The sequence below is a fragment of the Malus sylvestris genome, chromosome 16, assembly GCF_916048215.2.
Source record: "Malus sylvestris chromosome 16, drMalSylv7.2, whole genome shotgun sequence".
NCBI classification, from domain to species: Eukaryota; Viridiplantae; Streptophyta; class Magnoliopsida; order Rosales; family Rosaceae; genus Malus; species Malus sylvestris.
In genome coordinates, this window is record NC_062275.1 from 5,078,753 (window position 1) to 5,097,545 (window position 18,793).

The 18,793-nt window shown below is 36.7% G+C and overlaps 3 protein-coding genes across 3 annotated transcripts; 1 reads left to right on the forward strand and 2 right to left on the reverse strand.

Moving 5' to 3' along the window:
- Window positions 1–5,862: 5,862 nt before the first annotated feature.
- LOC126608668 (single-stranded DNA-binding protein WHY1, chloroplastic-like) lies at window positions 5,863–8,864 on the reverse strand. Its single transcript, XM_050276638.1, has 7 exons — window positions 8,508–8,864; window positions 7,845–7,945; window positions 7,601–7,693; window positions 7,208–7,302; window positions 6,780–6,853; window positions 6,275–6,363; window positions 5,863–6,144 (listed from the first exon to the last, which is right to left on the reverse strand). Exons 1-7 carry the CDS (start codon window positions 8,764–8,766, stop codon window positions 6,025–6,027), a joined length of 831 nt encoding a protein of 276 aa, XP_050132595.1. The 5' UTR covers window positions 8,767–8,864; the 3' UTR covers window positions 5,863–6,024.
- A 1,096-nt stretch (window positions 8,865–9,960) lies between these two features.
- LOC126606963 (uncharacterized) lies at window positions 9,961–14,262 on the forward strand. The gene is made up of 13 exons (XM_050274377.1): window positions 9,961–10,143; window positions 10,244–10,305; window positions 10,431–10,490; window positions 10,590–10,677; window positions 10,905–10,975; window positions 11,078–11,179; window positions 11,331–11,420; window positions 11,844–11,918; window positions 12,099–12,131; window positions 12,399–12,476; window positions 12,793–12,861; window positions 13,441–13,553; window positions 13,985–14,262. Exons 1-13 carry the CDS (start codon window positions 10,089–10,091, stop codon window positions 14,004–14,006), a joined length of 918 nt encoding a protein of 305 aa, XP_050130334.1. The 5' UTR covers window positions 9,961–10,088; the 3' UTR covers window positions 14,007–14,262.
- Window positions 14,263–15,392: 1,130 nt separating this feature from the next.
- LOC126606961 (probable pectate lyase 3) lies at window positions 15,393–17,715 on the reverse strand. Its single transcript, XM_050274375.1, has 4 exons — window positions 17,312–17,715; window positions 16,487–17,147; window positions 16,008–16,250; window positions 15,393–15,772 (listed from the first exon to the last, which is right to left on the reverse strand). Exons 1-4 carry the CDS (start codon window positions 17,542–17,544, stop codon window positions 15,551–15,553), a joined length of 1,359 nt encoding a protein of 452 aa, XP_050130332.1. The 5' UTR covers window positions 17,545–17,715; the 3' UTR covers window positions 15,393–15,550.
- Between the last annotated feature and the right edge of the window lie 1,078 nt (window positions 17,716–18,793).

The following is an 18,793-nucleotide window of genomic DNA, read 5'->3' on the forward strand; positions in this document are numbered from 1 at the left end:
CATTCTCAATTTTCAATCGTCATATTGAATGAATTAAAGATATTTAAATGACAAAACTAACAAGGAATGCGTAGAAAGTAAAAAAGAGTGTGTGAATAACACAACACTATAAAGTTCATGAGTTGGTAAAAGAATAAAATTAAGGTTGATGCTTTTCACACATTCTTTTATCTCTAACACATCTTGTAATCGCTTGAACATAGCTTTATATGTACATTTAAAATTAATTAGCGCTTCAACGCTACTTATTATACATGTATATGACAAAAGGAAGTGGGCCGGAGGCCACAATAAAAAATAGAAGATGATGAGTTTAGTCCGGTTTAAGATTGAGAGACCCTGAAACTCTTGTTTTTTTATTTTTGGTATCAAGAGTTTCATTCCGTGTAGAAACTGGAGATTGGATAAGCCAAATTTAGTGGACTAATTATCGTAATTTAATTAGTAAACGAATAGTTCAAAACTGCAGCTTTCATTTGCCAAAAAAGTAAAAAGCAAACGACAGCAGCCAGCAAGGTTATTATATTTTAATATCAGCAGCCACCAGATGAAAATCAACTTAAAACTTAAGAACTTGTTTCACTAGGCTATCGACGATGGCTTAATGAAGTCTAACTTGTTACACAGTATAAGCATTAATATATTATTAAATCTGGTTTTAGTTGTCTGATAAACATGATTACAAAATCCATCTAATTATGAAAATTAATAACTGGTAATTAAATACAAAACTAAAAATATGGTCAAGGGTGTTGTGCATGTTAACAGCTTAAGCCAACCGTTGGTTCACATGAACATGATTAAGGAGCCACTCACTAATGAATCTCAAGAAACTTTGATTTTTTATTTTTAGCTATAAGAAAATTTTGAAAATTTTAGTTAAGTAGAAGATTTAGAAGTTTTGCGTGTCGTTGGTAGTTAAGAGAAACAAATGGAGTGTCGTAGATTGGCTCATTTCGCATTAAGTTGTGACATATTTATAGCTTGGATCGAAGAAACTCCTTTGTGGCTAATGCCATTTTTTGGAAAAAAAATTGTATGGGGCTCAACTTGCACAGGAGTTTGCTGAGTGACGCTATAATCCAATTAAAACTCGCAATGTTGTAAGTTTTAAATGTCACAGCCCATCTCGGAGAAGTATATTAGTTAATTATTGACGGTGTGAAAAGACTAAAATGACCTTAGGCGTTGAGATGTGTTGTGTGCGACATGCTATTAGAAGTGGACTAATATGTTAAATTCCTAAGTTTTTGGGACCAATTGGAACTAAAGGAAATTAATGGTGATTGGTTGGTTGTTTGTAAACCACACACACACAAAAGTACCACTTTCTCTCTCTCTCTCACTCCCGTGCCCTATCTCTCAGACTCTCTCTCTCTTCCTTCTCCGTACGGACCACACCCAAACCAAGCCAAATCTTCACAGATCGAGGGATTCAAGGTCACCATCTTGTTCCTTGTGACCTTACAAGTTGAATGGTACTATTCTCTAGGATTAGAACCTCCATTTTCCTCGAGAACCCGAGAACCCAAAAATGTGCATTGTTCATGCACACGTAAAAATGAAGGTTTCAGTGATTTTGGAGATCATAGGGAGCTTCTAGACGTCTCCAAGAAGCTCGGAGTAGTTCATTGATGTGTTTTGGACGTCGGGATCGTGAGTTTCAAGCTTGGCCGGATTTTGTGGAATTTCTTCGGCGAGATCCCGTAACTTTTGGAGCTTCAAATTGGTAAGGTTGTGTTCTTCATGATTAGGGCTTCAATTTGGTGAAAATTTCTTGGAAAATGGTGTTGAATTGGCTGAGATATGAAGGTTTTTCGATTTTCCAGTTTTCCGGCGACGGCGAGGAGTCTGGCGAGCAATCGAAGAAGACGAGCGAATATTCCGTCATAGTTAACGGAATATTCTGACGTCGTTAGCTAAACTTAATAGAATCCTTTAGCTTTTAACGGAATATTCCTAACGGGGTTAGAGAATCCGTCAGGATTCCCTGCACGTGGCCGCGCGTATTGCCGTGCACTCGCTGGCGTGTGGCGATGTGTGCGGGGTCATAAAATTATTTTAAAAATTCCTGGGTGATCGTGACGTTGTGTAGGTCACTGTGGTATATTCATATATCCAATTTGAGCTATGTATGAGAAGTTATTACATAGTTTGGTATAAGTGCATTAAAGTAACGTTTATATAGTTGCTTCTCCTATAGGCGAGACCTATCCGGAGGACGAGTGTAGCCAGGCTAGGCATGGGGGTTACGACCCGGCTTTATATCAGTGAGTGGGCAGTTATTTTCAGTATATATATGTATACTTGACGTTTTTCCCAGAAAACGTATTTAAGGAAATGTGATTGAAATGCCATGCTATGCCTATATTTTATTTTAGTATTTGCATTATCATAATTATGCATATTGTTGCATGGTGTTGTGGAAGCTCAGGTAAGCTCAGGTAAGTTATGTTTGGTTATGTGAATTGTCGATGATGTGATATGTGATTGAATATTGTTGAGCTCATAAAACTGCACTTATGGTGATTGTGATTTAGCCAGAGATATGACACATGCCTGTTTATTATGTCACCTCCCGCACCATATGCTTACATTGGATCCAATTTAGGTGCACAGTCTTGTTGTACAGACCTTATTTATGGTTCCGACTCATAGGTGACTAGCGATTTATCGCCCGACTATTATGTGAGAGTAGTATTGAGCATAATTATATTACACCCATTATCGTTGTATAGACCTTTGCATTTGGTTCCGACTCTTGTGCAGTATATTGCCGTATAGGTCATTGTAGTGATTCCGGTTATATCGACTTTTGAGCTATGAATTCAGCCGTACAGACTGCCACAGGGGTTCCGGCTAACATGTTATATTTCTATGAAACTATTCTTACCTGATTTGCTTATTCTGTTATATATAGGCATGTCATGCATACAAATATAAATCTTAATTTTTGAGCATGATTTGAGATATATATAAATTATGTATTCTATTTTCTGGGAAAGTATCTATATACTTGTTTTACGACGAGGGGTTAGTATATTCAAAGGAAAATAAGGATTTTGTGTAAATGTGTTTTACTGACCCACTCAACTTTGTTTTTCGTCCCTCCAGTTTTTAGATAGTAGAGTTTGGTGGCCACGAGGAATCCAACGGTGTTCTGATAGAATCCAAGTAGGATTCACCTTAGGGTGTTGTATCTTAGTAATTGTCCTACTTGACTGCAACTAGATCTTCTTATTGCTCTGAAAGTGTTTCTATACACTTAGACCTCACTAGCATCCTTTCTTAACTGGAATTGCTAGTTGCTTGGTTTTAAATTGTTCGTTTTTCCTTAGTCTTTATCGCTTCCGCTTTGGGCACAAGGCTACGTTACGCTCACGTGACGGCCAACACTTCTCGACTTCGGTCGGGATGTGTCATTAAACGTAACATTTTATCTTTTTTTTTTATATTTATAAATCTCATAATTAATTTTTCAACTAATTATATACACCATCAGATTCATATAATGGTTTATTTTTCTCCTCCCTCTATTTTTTTCTTCCCTAATTGTCTCTACCGTCTACAGTTATCTTCCCCACTTTGTCTTTCCTTTCTTCGTAAGAATCTGGGAAAAAAAAAAAAAATTAAGCCACATGAAATGAAAACGAAAAAGTCCAACTAAGATTTCATTTTTGGAAAAAGCTGTGTGAGAGCAACATTTGGTTGAAAGTTTGTTAGATAGGATACAAGAGAAGTTGTATTTTGCTTGCTTCTGGGTTCTCTGTGTCATAAACCAACACAGACTTCCTTACAATTCCCAATCCATTATTCCATCAATCACATCTTGCCCTCAAATTTTCCATGAACGAATGACGATTAAGTGGCGGAGAAATTTTGGTACATTGTTATGACTTGAGAGTTGCTGGGAAGGACAACCAGAAACCTCGTTTGGAATGAAATTCATCTTTAACTAGTAAATAAATCAAGTGGTCGCTATTATATAAACTCAGCTCAATGGATGCTGATGATCATTAATTAAGACCTCTAGTATAATATAATAAGATAGTTCTAGAAAATTGCCAATGGGATTGGAGATTTTCATAATTAATGCCATGGATCATTCACTTAATTAATTGTGTATATTTAATTAGATAAATCTTAATCTAGCAAACTTCCATAATTCTACTTTATGCCAAAATTTAGATTATGATGAAATTGGTCCATCCATTGTCATGCCAGTCAACGTCCAACTATATAATTGAATCGTATCATGTACATAAATCAAATTATATAAAAGTTAAAAACAACAACATATTAGTCTTTAAGGTCATTGATACTTGTTTGTAGTTATTTGGAGGATATTTCAAGTTCGGGTCACATAAATCGTAAATAATATTTATAGCGATTTTGATACATTTGTGCTCAATCTAGTAGTAGGTGTATTATATTTGGAGGTATATGCTGATTTTTCATCCGAATTTGTAAAGAGCTACCAATTTTCTTCTGAACTACTTTCCTAAACTTTCATAATTGCCAAATTCCCCATAAACTTTAACTTAGCTGATTACCCTCTGAACTTTTTATAATTGACAAATATCCCTCTGACGTTAGATTTTGGTATTTTTCATCCAATTTTATTTCCATCTTGGTCATGTGCATGACACATGATAATTGCTTGAAGGCGAAAATGTAATTTTATTTATAATGTGGACAACATAGTTTTTTGTCTTCTTCTTTTCCGCTAGTTCACTCCATACACTATTTGTTTAAATTTTATTCCTGATGTGGACAACTATGAATCTTCTCCACGGTTTTGCTTTTTCAGCAACATGTTAGGGTTGTGATGCCATTTCATTAGCCTTCCTTGTGACTTGATTCACACGACCATCTTGGTTAACCTAATTCAATTCGAGATCCAAATTTAAATAAGAAAAGTAATTACTCATCTCAACAAATTCATTACTCGAAACTAACCAATTATAAACGTGAATAATTGGTTAAAATTAAAGTTCAAGGAAAAATAAGGGGAAATGCTAAAGTTAATATGGAAGAAATTATAGCTCTTTACAAATTCCGGATAAAAATCAGCAAATACCTATTATATTATTTTTGAAAAGTTTCCCTTTTTTTTATCTTATAAAAAAAAGTAAATATTTAAAAAAGTAGGTTAGCCATCGGATTAATATAAAGAGCGACCAACAATTGTCTTTCTTGTCTAATGAAATGTCACATAATTGCATGACGTTTGCGGAGTGGGAGATTTAAACCAATATAATAGTCAATTAGTTCATGCTTAAGGGAATACAGCTAATTGTTTATTCCATTTCTTACAACATGATTTGTGATGAAATGTTGACTCGTCGCCATCATATTATAGAAAATTTGTTATACATCCAACATATTATAGAAACTTTGATATACATCCAAAAACATTGACGTATTTATAAAACAAAAAAATTGAATTTTCATATTCAAATTTTAGACTATCTTTCCACGTAAGCAACTTATGACTCATTTAGAATTGCTTTTAAAATAACTGAAACAAAAAACATTGACGTATTTATAAAACTAAAAAATTGAATTTTCTTATTCAAATTTTGGACCATCTTTCTACGTAAGCAACTTATGACTCATTTAGAATTACTTTTAAAATAACTGAAACCGCTTTTAATAAAAATGTTTTTGATACCAATACTTAGTAAAAATACAAGTCTGCAACCCCCTCTCCTCCTTAAACCCTCGCCACCTACCACCTTCACCGTCCCGCCATAAACCCATGCCATCTAAAAACCAAACATACAAGGTGACAAATAAGTTGCAGTGCAGAGCTGTATCTACTTTAGATGGAGTATAAACAATAGCACTATGGACCGGGGAGAAAAGAATGTGGTCAGCTACTTCATTCTTCAATCCGCACTAAATTTTACGTTAATGTCGTACCCAAAATTTTGAGACTTGCATAATAACAGGACATACACAACAAACGATCAAGATCAAACCAACATCATTTGCACTTAAAAGAGTTCCCTTAGTGTCCTACTACCGGCTCCATTCAAAATCTCCTCCATATTTAAGACCGGAGTTATTGGCACGGCTCGAATCTTCTGGTTTTATGGAGTTTGCATATGCATGCCAACCTAAAATGTACGGCAAGATAAACTGCAAAGAACAGAATACATGAGTCCTAACCAGTAAGGATTCGGCATGTGTATGTGGTCTTATGTTTATACATGGATAATTGGGTGGGTGGCCGAGTGTGTAGAGAAGGAAAGAGATAGAGAGATCGTACATTGAAAGCTGATTTGAGAACAGCAAATTCCGCTCTGGTGATAGGAATATAAATGCTCTCGTCCAAGTTGATAAGCTTGTTTTGAACACCTTGATTATGACATAATGATAAGAGCAACACGTAAATGTTAAAAAAACTGAGCCCCTCCAATAAGTATAGTACATGGCTTGCATACAATAATATTGTACTGAGTTAATAGAAACTATACATTGCAAGTAGACTCGCCTTCAAAACACGAACACTAAAATTCATCCATGTATTGCTTATCCATTGCTTAACCATGCAGCATAATGGTGTTTAGTTTTAAACTTTACGATTGCAAAGTCTATAGGCTGATGAATAAATGAGAAAAGTTTGCCTAAAGCATTGATGTACGAACGATTGACTATACTCAAAATGTTGACTGAAAATTAAGAAATTGCAGCATCAAATCACATATTATGGTATAATAAGGTGAAGATAAATGTAAAGTTCGCCACCAAGATTTCAAGGAAAAGATGATTACTCAGGTTAAAGAAATGGCCAGATCCGTCTGGAAGAGGCTCCACCTTCAACACCTTCCTGACCTTGCCCTCATCACTGCAAAACAAAACAATTTAGTACATATTTCACTTACATTATGAAACATCAAGTAGAGATGCACAGAAGTATAATCATGTGTACTTCTGGACATCAGATGTTCATATCATGAGGGATACAATATCAAGCTTATTGCAGTCACAATGAACAAATACTTATCCCTAATCGCTTGTCTGGATAAGTAAATAATTTCAAAAAGAAAATGAAGATGTGTATTGAGCGCAACACGTGACAACCCTGATTATTGCAGTCACTCAGATTCAACTGCATGCTGATTAGGAGATCCATACACAAATAATCCAACACAGGCAACATCATTATACCACAAAGAAAGGGAGAGAGTGAAGGAGTTACCTTTTCCCCTTAAAAGGATCATGGAAAAATTCAAGGGACTCCTTTGAGCCAAGGCTAACCAGGCTTCCAATTTCTGTCACTGATAGTGAGAATACCTACACAAACCAATTGTCTCTTTGCAGATATTAGCGATCCTCACAATTATAGTAAGTAGTGACCACATACAATAAACAAAAGGTCTTAATAATGGTGGCCTGGTAACCATACACCTCAATGTTTGTAATGGAAGTATTATGTAACGACCAGCCAACAATCAAAGTTACAGGATCCCACAATTAGGAAACAGAGGTTATTCAAAGTCAGTATTTGACCATTGACATTACTAAAAATTTTCAGTTTTCTTATAATTCTAAAAAATCCATTATTCAGCGTAACAAAAGCAGCATGGATCACCTGCTTTCGGCTCCAATCATATACACGAACACCTGCTGCTGGAGCAAACTGAAGTAGCACAAAACCTTCCCGGGAAAGTTTGAATGCCCCCGACTGTCCGAGACAGCAAATCATCAAAGAACAATCAATTAGACCCTCCATAAAATAAACACAGTCTTGTATTAACTGTTGAGGAGTCATAATACGGCCAAAGAACCATATTCTTACAAAGTACAAAATAAAGCATCAATCAAATCAATCATACATCTAAAGGGGTGAACTCGGGAGCTTTGGGCTCTACAGTAAGAGCGGCCTTTCCCTTGTATATCGAGTGACCAACGTAAAACCTAGGCGCCATCCCAGTCGCTACACACACAAACCAAAAAAATACATTTATTAATCACAATATAAACAAAGAAATTCTGCCTAGCCATCATTAAACTGGTTCATCAATTTGTAAGCTTTAACCACTCAATACCCCTGTTTGGTTGCACAGAAAATAAGTTCCCGTTCGGGACTGGTCTAATAAGCACTTCTGCTCATAGGCGCATAAGTGCTTTTATTATAAACAAGTACAAATTTTTATTAAAAATTCAAGTGCTTCCTCGCACATAGCATGTGCTTCTCCAGAAAACATTTCTACAATCTAGAAGCCCTTTTAGTTATCAAAAAGCACTTTCAGTGGTTCTACAAGCCCCAAACAGGCCCTAACTTCAAAATGTTCAAATTCAACCTTGTCCTTCACACTAATTGAAGCTCCTAATCTAGCCAAACAGCTACAAAACACTCACTCAAGTGCAAAAGTTTCATACTTTCTTAGTTTTATCTGTTCAGAACGAGTAACTAAACAGTTCCTTACTCTATCCATTTCCGAACCATTTTTCTACAGCAGCAAAAGGGTAAAATAGTCCGAGGACAGAGAAAGTACCTCCGGCGGGAGTTGGCGGAGCGGGAGAAGGTTTGTTCGGGGAAGCGGCGGTGCTGGTTCTCTGCTGGTCGAAGTACTCCGACTGGCGACATTTCAAGGAGAGTCTCTTCCTCGACAAGATCGGACTCGGAGCAAAGCCGAAGGTGTTGGTGCTGAAAACCCTAGCTCTGCTCAAGAGCTGCGAAGAGAGGAACTGGCTAGGGTTTTGGTTAGGCTTTTGTGCAGTCGCAGGGGAAGATAGCAAGTGTAGTCTCAGCATCCTGAACACTCTCACTCTCCTCTCTCTCTCTTCCCTCTTCTCTTTGTCTGTCTCTCCGTCTCTTCCCGGATATGCTTTAAAACGATGGCGGGCCGGATTTGGGCTGGCCGCTTATCATAGACTAGTGGGCTGGTTGCCGGTTGATAATATCTCAAATTGAACTTAACAAAGTGCTAAAGCACTTCCTCTTCCTTCAAAGAGGATTTAGGTTCAATTCTCGTTAAAAATAAATTATAATTATATTATTGCTGGTTTATTATGAAGTTAAGTCCACCTAGGGCTGGAAAAAATTCTCGAAAATCTTGAACTAAACCAAAATTTCCAAAATTTTCGAGATAAAATACTGAACCAATTCTGAAATTTCGGTACGTGATTCAGTATTGTCTATTTAATCTTTTGGTAATCTCATATCACATCTGCCGGTATGAACATCCCACAAATGTGTCTAATTCTTCAACACGAAATCAAAAAATTGAATTGTTAGTTTTCAAACATATTAGGTTTATAACTTATTTTGGTTGTATGTTAATTTAACTTGGTATGAATGATTGCTATTTCAATTTGTATGAAATTTGGGAATACCAAACCATCCTGAAATACCGAAAATATTTCGGGAATCTCGAAAATTGGGAATACCGAAATTTGATTTGGGATTGGTCTTCAAATTCTCGTCCCGAAAATTTTCGGTTTGAGATCTTATACCGAACCACCTCTAAATCCTACTCCTCTCCAGATAATATGGTTCGTTCAAAAGAAAAAAAAAAAGGGTTTAAGCTTGAGATTACTTCGGTGGGACCAACCTAATACCAAAAACTTTTGAATAAACAAATTAAGCCAGAGTAGTTTAAACTATCGTTTATCGTAAAATAAAGTAATTTATAAATTGTTTAAGCTTGGGATTATCTGGGTGGGACCAACCTAATGCCGAATGCTTTTGAAAAAACAAATTGGGAGAATATGATTCTCTTCCCTTCCCTCTCTTCCTTACATATTTTAAAAATAAAAATAAAAAGTATTAGAAGAGAAGAAAATCCAACTTGCAAATTGGGCCAAGTAAAGAGGCTCATCTCACTTATCGTGTCCACAAAACATACCCAAATCGAAACGACGCCGTGACACCAGGAAAAAGGTCAAAGTTTGGTTGTCTTGTCTCATCTACAAATACGGCGGCGTTTAACGCATACGTGGAGCTTCCGCTAGCCCTTAGAAAAGGTCGTCGTCTTCAACTCACCATACCCGCGCCCCTATTTTCCGCAACCCCAAAAATCCATACACTCTCCGCACCTTCTTCCTGCAGTTTCTGATCGAACACGAACTTCACCATGGCTATGCAGAGCGGAATAGGGTTTTCCAAGATCCTGATCTTAGCAGGGGCAGGTACTGATCCCTCGCTCGTGTTCTGTGTTTTTCTTACTGGGTCTGTTTGGTTGCGGAGTTAGCTGTATTCGATCTGAGTGATTGTTTGTTCTCTGCGCAGGGTATACAAGCACCATCCTGCTTAAGAACGGTAAATTATCCGACTTGCTCGGTGAACTTCAGGTACTGTTTTTGCCAATTTTGCTTTCTGCTTAATTAGTGGTGCCTTAAAGCAATATATATATATATGTTGGTGTTTGGTTGCTGAGAAAATTTGATGGATTTTTGCATTTATGGTTTCGTGGCAGTCTTTGTTGAATGGATCCGGGGAACACACAGAAGGTGACTATGATTCCTTGACAGCACAGGTATTGTGGAAATTGGTGTAAGTTAGTATGGAATGATGTTTTGTTGCGTCGAATTTGTTCGTATGGGTGTATGAAGTTTCCTGTTTGATTATCTTTTAGATTAGCCGACTAACAGCTGAGATCAGGCAAATTGGCTCGTCGCGGGGCGGCAGCACGGTTTTCGTGAATGGGAACGGTAGCCAAATTGGTATGTCACATTTCTCTTGGGTGTTTCTAATAAATTGTTAAGTTGCTTTGTGTTTTCTTCCTTTTGTGTGTAAACACTTAATTAATGCATGACCATGCCCATTATTTTAGGGTTAAAGTTGCTACAACTACGATTCGTTTATGCATTATGCAGTTCATGATACGAAACAAACAATTTCGAAGTGGTTCTTTTTTTTGTTTTCTTTGAAATTCTTCTTCTTTTTTCAGGTAATATGACATCTCTAATAATGCCAGCAGCTACCTTGGGAGCAGTGGGTTATGGTTACATGTGGTGGAAGGTATGCCGATGATATGATATGCTTATATTATTTCCTCAATCAATTCCTTGAGTTATTTTTTTCTTTGAGTAAACTAATATTTTTCTCTTGGCAAATGGTTAGGGTCTAAAACTCTCAGATATTATGTATGTGACAAAACGTGGCATGGCTACCGCTGTTGAGAACTTGACTAAAAATCTGGATAATGTGAAAGAGGCCGTTGCTGTAAGTTTTCCCCTGTCTGACAAAAATGAAAATCCTATTTTGTGTGAAGTTCTATAAAGGAGATCATAAGTCAACTTGGCTTGCAGAACTCATATATATTGAATGGATTATTAAACAGTTCAACCGTGTTTGATATTCTTATGCTGGACAGAAAGCAAAGAAGCACCTGACGCAGAGAATCCAGCATGTTGATGACAAAATGGTGGAGCAAAATGAGCTCTCAAGGTCAATTAAGGAAGATGTATGTCCTTTGCTGCATATTGAATCCTCAACTCATATATTCAAAACAATACATATGAATTTTCAAAGTTTGAATGAGGCTGATTCTTGTTAAATTTCCATAAGTAGTGAGTAAGCAAAATCTTCTGATATGATCAGAGTTGATTTACATAGAATAATTTTTCACAAATGGTTTTCGGGGGTGTTTTTAGGTATTCACTATTTATACGGGATGCGTGATCTCTTAAATATACACATTTTAGTATTTAACAAGCCCTATTCCAATTTAACCTTAGATGTATGGTATGCGTTCTTTCTTTAGTATCATATGGATATTTTGTAATCAGTAACATCATATAGGTTTCTTTTGATTACCATACTTTAGAAATATATTTTACTTTCTTATTAGCGTCGTCTCTATATTTGGTTACAATTTGTGAAACAGGTTGCTGGAGTGCAACATTCTCTCACTGATATTGACTATGACTTGAGTAGATTGCAGAGCATGGTTTCTGGTTTGGTGAGTTCTCCTTCGAGATTATGTTGGTTTAGGTCTTTTGTTTTTTACCTTTCTTTCTGATGCACACACCTTTTCCATTTCCCTTATGTACTTGTTGTCCTTTACATATCTCTTTCTTCTCACACACACGCGCATTTTATTTGAATTAGTAATAACTTGTTTTCCTTTTCCCTTTCTCAGGATCATAAGATTGGTTCTCTTGAACACAAGCAGGTAAAACAGCTTTACTTCTATTGGAATAGTTGAGCCATAATTAATTGATGAGAAACTGTAGAATTTGTTTTTTAGGGTGACATGCTTGATCTAAATTTTTATTGTGCATAACTTGGCTCTTCCTTCATCTGTAAAACTGAAACTAACTAATTTGTAAGTCAAATTTGTATTCGCTTGGAGAACTTTGAATGGTTCTTGCATTTAGTTCAGTACATGCATCATCTATTTGTCTACTTGAGGTCATACTTACATAAATGTGTTGTGCAGGATCTCGCAAACCTTGGTGTTATCTACCTGGTCAATTTTGTGGATGGGAAAAAAGTTGAAATGCCTAAAACTCTGCAGGTTTGTGCCCATCCATGCATGAATTTCTAATACCTTTTGATTGTAAGGCATAAAAATTGTGTTCAATGTATCAAGGTTATTTTTAATTAATAAGTTCATATCGTAGTCAAAGTTAATGTGGCAATGGGAACATCTGATATTGTTGATCTACCTGTTATCAATTCATTGCAAGCTAATTATTACTCTGGTTTTGGATTAATTTATCAAAGCAGCATGGTGATCGCAAAGTTGCTTTTCGCTCTGTTCTTTATCTTTTACTGTGGTCCTGTACTTAATTACTAATACCACCCGGACGGTGTATTTTTTCCACTTGCAGAAGCAACTTGAAAACTCTGGGAAGTCACGTGGTCGTTTACTCTCATATTCAGATACTTCAGGCTTGATGGTTTGTTCCTAAAAATCCCTTTTCTTCTGGTTTTTGATTATATGCTAGTTGGAGATAGTGAACAGAGGACTTAATATTTATTTGTTATTATTATTTATAGTTGATAAAGCCATGTAATACTGTAAGGCAGGTTCTCCCATTGTTTTTCAGAAGACTAGAGAGTAATCTATGGCAGTTAGATGCCAAATTAGTGCATTGACGGAGCAAGATGCTTTAGCTTTGCATTCTCTTTGTTTCCATTTCATTTTACACCATAACATTGTGAGCAAGGAAAGAGGTCAAATATGGCTTCATTTCAAGCCATTTCCAAGTAGCTACTAAAAATCTTAGGCCTTCAAGTTTTTCCCGTTTCCTACAAAATGTATCTAGTTTATATGGGAGGATGAGTTGGTCACGTTGTTTTATTAGGCTTGAAAAATGGCATCGCTCTATCTCAGGGGGGTGATTCCGTTCAATTCTCACCTATAGTTTATAATGTGTGCTTTTGGTTTCTGACACTACTATGTCAGCCACTGGAATCTTGATAGGTAAAGCATTAATATCTGCTACTTAATTGTAATTCATGCCACTTACTTGCAGGGTCTCAAAGAAATTGCGGACTCTCTGTCTGAAACATTAAATCCATCAACTGATGCTATTGTGAAAGATGATATTGAAATGACGGGGGAGTATCGGAAGAACAACCTGATAAGGTTTGAATAGAAACTCAATTATCTAGTATTTTCATCATTCTTGAACAGTGCAATGGTGTCAGTCTGTTTGTATCTGTATCTGATGCCTTCGACCTATATGACCAAGCAATATTAGCCATGCTTATTTTGGACTCAGCTCTTTTTTATTTTTTCATATCTGTGGGAGAGAGCTGCATTTTATTCTCTTTATGTGTGTTTAATTTTTAACTGCTGTCTGGCGGCGGTTGCTAATTAACATTTAGTTCAAGACAATATCATGTTAATGAGGCCCGAAGGTAGGCATTGATTTAAGATTCAATCCGCCTTTTATCTATAAGGTAGCGCTGGAGCTTAGATTAATGATCTGGGGCAGTCCCGTAGATAGACTGCATGCATCCTGTTGAGTGTCGATTGATATTCTTCCTTCGTGCTTAACTCCGCTATCTTTGCAGGTCGGTGTCGACCAGATGTTGATTGCAATATTCTAAAGAAGGTGACGGCAACGCCTTCTTTGATGTTCTGTAGTTATAACGCATGAGACAGCTAGGTTTATTTGGTCCAGTTCAAGTTTGATGTACAAAATCTCAGCAGCCGCTGAGTTGTTTCGCATTTATGTATTTCGATGTTTTATTTTTGAAGTTTCGGATTGTGGATAGATGAACTAAACACTAGAGTGGAGCTTATGAACCTTATTTTGTTGGCATATATGAAATTGCAATGTTGGAGAACAGTGATTGAGTTGCCATTATAAGACCGAAGAGACGGTATCGGTATTAATTTCGGGTTCTTTGTGTTCTCGTTATGCAGTCGTTTAGTTTTCCTACCTAACCATATGCTTAGAAAATATGTAATTCATATTCTGTTACTATCAAATTATCTATTTCCCTTATTTTCCAATCAAATTATATATAACCAAATTGTAAATCACATTTGAGTGGCAGAAGAGTTTACCGCTCTATAAAATTTGGTTCGGTTGACTAGAACAGTGTATCTATTTTCCTACTCTAAAATACGAATCTCGCTTCTTGTAAACTAGGTTGGAGTTCTCATACATGTAAAATAAAAGGAAAATTAATGAAAATGGTTTGAAAATTTTGAGTTTTAGTGATAAGGATAAAATAAAAGGTAAAATGAATAGTACCATGATTGACTTTTTAGTGTAAAAATGTGATCTTTCATTAAAATGAACAGTACCAGAAGCTTTTCGTTAAAGTTCTCTATAATAAATTGCATTTCTCGAAGGACATTAGATTGCTTGCTTTTATTTATAATGTTCTTGATAAAGTCATATTTACCCCAAAACCTACTGGGTGGTCTTACATTTCTCACAAGATCAAAAGTAAACCACTGAAACTAATCTCCCTCGTTTTTTCTTTATATTCCAAGTGGCTCTGCAATATGGAAAATTCAGGGATTTATTCACACCAACTGCGTAAGAATTTAGTCTTCCTAGTATTACTCTAAATTTTATAGTAAAATTTGAAGAATTTAGTCTCCCTGGGATAATGCAGTTTAGAGCACCAGAAAATTCTTGTAACTGTTTCTCTCCCCTCTCCCCGTAATAATAATTATTAAAGAAAAAGTGGTACATAGGTTTCCCGAGGACACTTCTAAAGTAAAATTTGTTAAACTCCCCTTGAGATGCTCTAATTAATGCTCCAATTAGGGAAAGTTTTTAGTTGTGACGGGAACACGAATGGTACATCACGTGTTTTTATGTAAGTGATGGAAAATTTTAATTTTTAAGCTATTAACCTTTTAACACATATATCCAACCATTTACATAGAGACACGTGGTGTACCGCCTTGTGTGACGGTCACACTGAAAAATCTCTCCCCAATTAGTATACTCAGTTTACATTGAGATTTGAATTAAGGTTTATATCCCTCTCATTTCATTTTTTTCCCCAAAAGATAACAAAATAGAATAAGAAAACAATGCAACGTATATTTAAAAATCCGTTCTATATATACGTGCACGTTCAAAAAAAGAGGAAATTAAACAACATCAAAAAAACCTAGCAGGGTTTGCCGACAGCGCAGTTTAGAGCACCGGAAAATTTTGTGAGCGTTGCGACAAAGGTCCCTGGTTTGAAGGGCATCATGTCCAACTTTGCTGGGTGTTTGCTGGCTCCTGATCCAGATTCAACAAAGAAAGCTCCATTCATCATCAAATCTCCCTCAGATCTCCATTCCCAGTTCTTCCACTCTGCCTCTGGTGTATTCTCCCTATGGGTCACCTATACAATTAATTAAATCCAGAAGTCAAAATGACATATTAGATATGAACGAACGTATTATGCATGTATAATAAACGGTTATATTTGGACTATATTTACTCATTACTTTTTCGATCGGGCAAGCACACGTTTTGGTAAAAATTAACGTCCACGCTCGAGCTTGAACACACTTAATTGGGGCTAAGTATTTACTAATTAATAAAAAATTAATTCATGTAATCAAACTGTATATTACCTGTTTGGTGACCCCGTTAATGGGAGCAATGAACCTGTTACCCTGGCTGATGATGGTAGGGTTCATGTTTCCTCCGATGGCATACATGATCCAGTGGGTGTAGTCGTTGTTCACCACGTGGAAGAATCCGTGCCGGACCCTTGGCATCCTCTGCACCAGTCCCTGACCAAAGTGGTTGAAGGCCAAAGTAATTTGCATGATTTTGTCTTGAGTGTGGGCGTTGTTGGCACCAAACAACATCGCCTGCATGATTTTGTACGTACCATTAATTAGTAAATTATTGTAGTTATTTACATAAATTAATATTATATTATTAGGTTAAGTTAGTTAATTAGTTTTTTATACGGGCGAGAAGAGGAGGGGAAATTCTAACTCGAAACCTCGGATGCAAGAGTAAAAACTTTTATAGCAGAGTGTGCTACAAGTTTTTCTGAAGTTAGTTAATTAGTTTAAGATTAAAGTAATTCCCTTTTAAGTACCTCATCGTGGTCCGTGAAGTGGGAGTTGGAGATGGTGATGGAGGTGGAACCCATGACGGCGTCGATGAGCCCATCTGCGCACCTGGACATGGAAACGTGATCGATCCAGACGTTGGAGGCACCAAAGAGGGAGATACCATCGCCGTCACTCTGGGTCCTTAAACCTATGTGGTCGACAGAGTCCCTGATCATGCCACCGGGTTTGGGGACAATCATTTTTATGTGAAGGTTGGTGATGATTACATTCTTCACAAACTGCAGGGTAATGCCAGCACCCTCTTCTATCACAACATTGGCTCCCCTAGCATCAATGGTCTTGTCACTAGTCACCATCAGCTCTTGCTGCAGCCTAATCACCATGCTTTTTGCGAAGATGATCCACAGAGGCCCTTTCTGAATCACGGCGTGGCGTAGAGTTCCGGGTTTAGGGTTTTGCACGTCATCATCTGTGCCCATTGTTACCACGTAAAAAGGACCATCCTTACCTCCGGTGGCCTTTTTACCAAAGCCTTGGGCGCAGCCTACGATCTTCTTTCGGTTGTTAGCCCAATAAGGGTCACACCTCCAGCAGGCGTCAATTGGGTTGGTCGCCATGCATGGACCCTTATAAGCCTTGTTACCCCTCAAGTTCCTTCTTGTGGTGTTTTCCTTTAACATAAGCCTGAATATATATATATATATATATGTATGTATGTCATTGATAACAAAACATATACATATGTGTATAAATGTATGAAGTAACAATTTCTTGTTGGACTCATGTTGTTAAACAAACGTTTATATGTATTGTCAAATTGTAAATCTGCATGCAATAATTAGACCTACTTGCCAACTTCATTATTGAACTCTTCAGTGACTTGCTCAGGATTTTTATTGTAGGATTCCATGGCCTCCTTTTCAGCTTCTTCGGCTCGTTGTTTCCAGTACGCATCTAAATCTAATACCTGCGTATCTTCATTTGGAAAATCGGTTGGATCATCGTGGCTCGAAACGAATACAGCAAAGGACAAGAAAAACAAACATAGAAAGAAATAGGACGAGTTAAACATCGCTGCCATTGTTGTTGGTTCTTCGTGGGCAGCCGCAGATTCCTTGCGACGAGGAAACTGTCCGGTTGGGCGAGGACAAGGTTGCTCGAGGGTGTTGAAGCAGACCCAGCCAAGCCAAGCCAACAGATTAAACCGGTCACAAGAGATAATTAATTAACCAACTGGCATATCTATTGGTTTGTCTTGGGGCGGGGGATGTCTTTTAATATGAGACGAGACTCACCTAAATAAGGCATGCAGCTAATTATAATTAAGCGTCTTAATCTAACATTTGGCGGGAAGTGTGGGTAACCATTCCCATGCATCTGTTGACCGTTAAAAGTAGCAATTGGGCTTCCCTTCCCTTTCGAAAAGTTCTTTATCTTCTAGCTAATTTTGGATGTTATCACATAAAGGACTGGTATACCGCATTCTCGTATCATACACATGTTAAGAATACAGAAAGGTCATGCATGCAAACTCCCAAACTTGGAGAGTACTTACACATAATTGATCGTTTTCTATTAGTGTTTTCTTAGTATATAAAACTTGTTAATTACAATATGAGAAATATACTAATGAGATATATACCTCTGCTATACACACAAAAAATTCTCCCCAACTAGGCATCGAAGTCAAGTAATTATTAGATCATTTCAAAGCATCGAGGGAATAAAGAGACTAAATACAAAGTATGACAAGGATATAGATGTTATGTCCAGTTAAAACTTATATCATCGTCTTTTAAATGTATAACGAATGTACTGATACACATTAATTGCTTATCACATCATGTAGAACAATGTAATATCAAAATTATTGATTCAATAATTAGGTCGTATTAATTTTACTTTTAAGCATACAAGTCATGACACAAGGCTCGTTGGTTGAGGAGTTGAGCTATTAAATATTCATTATAACAAATTAGTTGGTCTAGCAGCACCTGTCTCTACTTGGTGGAAGCAAGTCTCGGGTTCACCTCAAACAAATGCAAGGATAATATTATATATATATATATATATATATATATATATATATATATATATATTTGTAGTAAGTTTAATATTAAGGTTTGACCTCTTGTGATTTGTAGGTGTTAAAAACTTAAAAAGACCGTTGTAAAAGTATTGTTTTGGTTAATATTTAAATATTGGGCTTGAATAAAGGGAAGTCCAATGATGCCAATTAAAGGAGACTTGCCTGAAACCCAACATTGAGCCCAAAAGCAAATTGAAGCCTTCTCAGCCAAGATACAAGTCACGTGTATATGATTGAAGTG